Below are 4,986 nucleotides of genomic sequence, written 5' to 3' on the forward strand. Positions count from 1 at the left end.
AAGCAGTTGCTGAGCAATACCTCAACAACAGGGAAGAGTATGATGTGCTCGCCTGAAGATGGACTGAGGAGTATGCAATGTGGATATGAGGGGCTCCAAATGTGGTTCTCCTTTAAATTCTAAATTTTCTAAACTATCTTGATTAAGAGAAAGGAGATTTGGAATTTGAAGGAGAATCGAAATGCAACACTTAGCCCCCCCCCCCCCCCCCTTTGTAATATAACGTAGAACTTGTTATTCGGTTCGTATGTATATGTATATTCAAGTCATATCAAAAGACATCTTATCATTTGCAAGGCATATCAGAACATGCAAGTAACCTAAATTGACCATTTTACAGGATTGTATCATCGGAAGGCCACATGTGAATCGAGCACGTTTTTAATTACGCTTTCAGATGACAGAAATTTAAAATACTGTCACGAAAAATATTCAGACGACACGAAACAAATGTCTGTCATGTATCTTGTGTCATGTGAAAGGGAAAATGGCATAGTGATGCTAAGCAGAAATGGACTCTTAGCTCCCGATGATCGCTAGTGTGTGCCTTTGATGCATTGATTTTATATTCTTATTTCAACTGTATCATCCGTTAAGCCTAATAATGTCCTTCTGTCATGTACGTTCGATGGAAAGGGACTTCCACACTCTCTCTAATGGCCGATATGTGTCTCTGAATCATTTTTTTTTTATCATCAACGTCCTTCTATGAAAATGAAATTAAACTTTCCATTAATGGTGTTTAATTTTAATGATAAAATAATAGATAAAGAGTGAATATAAGAGTATTGTTGGAGATCATATGTCTTAGTCATTCTTTAATCACTAAGAGTCAATTATTTATATTATTTTTAGAGAGTATACTAAGAGTCTCTTAGAGATGCACTAATCCACCAAAAAAAATTAAAGACGAGGAGACTCAAGATGTTTTTGCCTATCAGCCATGATCAAATGGACCCTAAGGTCCATGGTCATTATCCATTGGATCTTAATCCAATGGTTGATATAATGATAGATTTATTCGAAAATGTCACTTTACACTTTTTATTTTTTTAAGATAGATTAAAATAAAGGAATAATATATTTAGGAAGAGAGATCCAGATTAGGATCCATCGAGAAGAGAGAAAAGTATAACCAAGAGAGATAGTCACCACCACAAATAAAAAGCCACACACAATAACTATTTAATCTTTACTTATAATAGAATGCCCAAAATCAACTAAGGATTTGTACTAAGCAATTGATGCATAGGTGCAGAGCAATTTTCAACAATTATAGCCATCATTATCTTTTATGCATCTATTACTAATTAATTTGCCTCCTCAGGCGCACTGAGTCCTTCATTAAGTAATTACATTCATGTCATGCTGTTTTTCTATATCTATCTTTTTTTTTAATTGTTTAAGCTCACAATCATAGGCTTGCTTCATTAATTCACTACGTAGTTAAACACAATTCTGGAAAAATTCAGCTTATAGAGCATCAAACCGAATATGCCCAAATATCGAGTTCTGCTAGAATCAACTAAATTACCAAGCTATTAGAAATTGGCGGTGACTGGAGGTGAAGAGTACTGTCCAGAATCTGCTTCCTTCCGCAACGAATCGTCGTGACTCAAACAAAAAGTTTCTATTCGATTGAAACAGAGATAGTGTCCAGAATCTGTGTCCTTCTTCTGTAAAGATAGCGCCCGGAATCTGCTTCTTTCCGCAACGAAATCATCAAACAAATTGTGTTGTACTAAATTTTGAAAGGCAACAACAAAGAAGATAGAGGACTGTATTTTATTAACTTTTGTTCTTGTTCCAGTCAAACAAGGAAGACGACTCCCTCCTGCCTGCCTTTCTCTCTCCTAGTTAGTTATTAATTGAGTTTACAACTCTTTGTTTTCCATCTGTTTCCTTTTAATTTAGGGAATTTTAAATAATTTTGTCTTAAAAAAATAAAATTGAAAAAGTGATTTAACCCGCTTGCATAAGTTATTATATCAACCATTGGATCATAAAGAGTAAGATCCAATGGTTAATGACCATGGACCTTAGGGTTCACGTGATCGGGGCTGTTTTGCCTATTATCTTTTGTATTCTAGACTAGACCATTTTGTTCGCTGGTAGCATATAGAGAGAGAATGGATATCCAATGTTTTGACTTGGCCGCCATCCTTCAATTCAATTGACCCATGTGTCATATTTCCCAAGTCACGGGTCCCACCCACAAGTAAAAAAAGCGCATGCCATCCTTTGAATTATTTTTATTTTACCCCGAATGTTCTATTCTCTTACCCTTTTACTTTAATCCTTCCAGATTTTACAGCGTAATCCTACTGAGCCTATTTAAAAAGCGATGATGAGCCTTACGTGAGTAATTATACAATGGAGTGTTACGTTTTTCAGTCTCCTAATTCCGATTTGTCAGCGGAATCATCCTTGGGGTCGACAGAATCATTGTATGGGCACTCAAACCAAACTTATCTTCCTTTCAATGAAAATGATTCAGAGGAAATGCTTCTATATGGCCTAATCTCAGAGGCAACCCAACAAAAAGCATACTCGATTAAAGAAGAAGAAAGCAGGAGTAAAGAAAAGTCATACAGAGGAGTTAGAAGGCGGCCGTGGGGGAAATTCGCGGCGGAGATAAGAGATTCGACGAGACACGGAGTAAGAGTATGGTTAGGGACATTCGATAGCGCAGAGGCAGCTGCTTTGGCATATGATCAAGCTGCGTTTTCAATGAGAGGAGCAACTGCGATACTTAATTTTCCGGTGGAAAGAGTAAGAGAATCTCTCAAGGAGATGAAGCCGGAAGAAGGCTGCTCCCCGGTTGTTGCTCTCAAACGAAAGCATTCTATGAGAAGGAAAATGGCTAGCATAACCAAAAGAGAAAGAGAGAATTATGTGCTTGTTTTTGAAGATTTAGGTGCTGATTACTTAGAACAACTTCTAATTACTTCATCTCAGAATTAATTAATGGTGTAATGCTCTTTCAGCCCCTTTAACTTGTCCAAATTGGTCATTTTATCCCTCCAACTCATGGAATGTCCTATTTACCCTTTTAACTCTATAAAAATGGTATTTCTCACTCATTTAACTTGTCCAAATTTATCATTTTACCTATTCCCAACTCATCACCACTTAACTCCATAAAAATGATATTTCTCACCCTTTATAGTGCAAAATTAATAGAACTTATTCAAATGAGTTTGAAAATATATTTTTTCAATATCAACTTTTTATTTTGTTGTAATTTGATAATTATATTGATCCTTCATGTGTTATTACAATAATATTGTATTACAATAATTAGATAATCAAAATTTAACTACCCAAAAGAATTGACAAAAGAAAGAATTATTAAGATACAAATAACAAGAACACTAATATAAACAAGTTAAAGACATTATATGTAGGGATAAAGTACCGAACTAGGTCTATGGTTTTTGAAGAAGTATCAATTTAGGTTTCACATACAAAATAGCACAAATATAGGTTTAACGTTTAAAAATGGTATCAATTTAGATCTCGATAACGTATTGTAAGGGTGAGAAATACAACGTTTATGGAGTTAATGAGGTAAATAGGACATTCTATGTGTGGGGGAGGGGGAGATAAATGGACAAGTTGAGAAAGTGAGAAATACCATTTTTTATGGAGTTAAGAGGATAAATAAAACATTCAATGAGTTAAATGAATAAAATAACCAATTTCAACAATTAAAGGGCTGAAAGAGCATTAGCCCCTAGTCAATATTCACCAAACTCATGATTAGTTCTCTTAATATAATTATCCTTTTTCTCCTCCCAGCCAGCCAGCCATCAAATGTTAGGAATGGTAATTTTATATAAAGTATATGTCCATTGTACATTAAGGATTGGAAATTGTGTAATTTGTGGGGGCTCAGCCACATAAGTAATATCAAATTGATTGATAAGTTTAATCTATTGCCTGGATAAACAAAGCAGAGTTGCACTCTATCTGCATGTCATGACTCATGAGATTGAGGAAACGGTGTGAAAAAGTAGAAAAGGAAATAGGATACACACAGACTTTCGGAGAGAATAGCCAAACACTATTATTCAATTTTCATATATCCAAAAATACCAATACAAGAGCTATATATAGTCTTATTCAGAAAGTAAAGAAAAGACCAAAATACCTAAAATGGGAAAAGACTAAAATACTGATCATATTAGGAACAAAAACTAACACTCCCCCCTTAAGCCTAAACACTAGACAATTGAACTAATCCCATTTGAACCAAGGCATCAAACATCTGTGAAGCAGGCAGAGACTTTGTGAATAGATCTGCTAGTTGACATTCTGAAGAAACATAAATAGTGCAAAGGAATCCATTCTCTACATGTTCTCGGATGACATGTACATCGATGTCAAAATGTTTGGTTCTGTCATGATCAATAGGGTCTTTGGCTATCTGAATAGCTGATGTGTTATCATAGAATAGCTTCACCGGATAAGTAATGTCAATTCTGAAGTCAGTCAACAAATATGAGAGCCATTTCAATTCGCATGTTGTGGTTGACATACTTCTATATTCAGCTTCTGCTGATGACTTGCTAACTGTAGGCTATTTCTTGGCCTTCCAAGAAATCAAAGACTTACCCAAAAACACACAAAAACCCGTGACAAACCTCCAGGATTTTCTACAAGTACCCTAGTCAGCATCACAATATGTTGTGAGGGTGAAAGCAGAGCTAGCTGAGTAGAAAAGTCCAAGATGCAGAGTTCCTTTCAGATATCTAAGAACATGAATTGCTGCTTGCAGATGATGATTACAAGGTGCTTGCATATATTGAGATAGCTTCTGAGTGGCGAATGTAAGGTCTGGCCTTGTAAAATTCAAGTACAGCAGTCTACCAACCAGCCTTCTATATTTGGAAGGATCAGGCAAAGGAGTGCCTGAATCAGTGAGGATAATGCCATGGGATAGAGGACTAGAAGCAGGCTGCATATCCATAACTCATGCATCAA

The 4,986-nt window shown here is 35.7% G+C and overlaps 1 protein-coding gene across 1 annotated transcript; it reads left to right on the forward strand.

Annotated features, from left to right (window-relative positions):
• The first annotated feature begins 2,336 nt into the window (after nucleotides 1-2,336).
• LOC136220592 (ethylene-responsive transcription factor 1B-like) lies at nucleotides 2,337-3,049 on the forward strand. Its single transcript, XM_066008402.1, has one exon. It carries the CDS (start codon nucleotides 2,374-2,376, stop codon nucleotides 2,962-2,964), a length of 591 nt encoding a protein of 196 aa, XP_065864474.1. The 5' UTR covers nucleotides 2,337-2,373; the 3' UTR covers nucleotides 2,965-3,049.
• Nucleotides 3,050-4,986: the final 1,937 nt, after the last annotated feature.

Source organism: Euphorbia lathyris, chromosome 2 (genome assembly GCF_963576675.1).
Source record: "Euphorbia lathyris chromosome 2, ddEupLath1.1, whole genome shotgun sequence".
Taxonomy (NCBI): Eukaryota; Viridiplantae; Streptophyta; class Magnoliopsida; order Malpighiales; family Euphorbiaceae; genus Euphorbia; species Euphorbia lathyris.

Excerpts from the sequence above, each read along its gene's own strand:
- LOC136220592 (XM_066008402.1), top strand. The coding sequence starts at position 2,374 with ATGGAGTGTTACGTTTTTCAGTCTCCTAATTCCGATTTGTCAGCGGAA.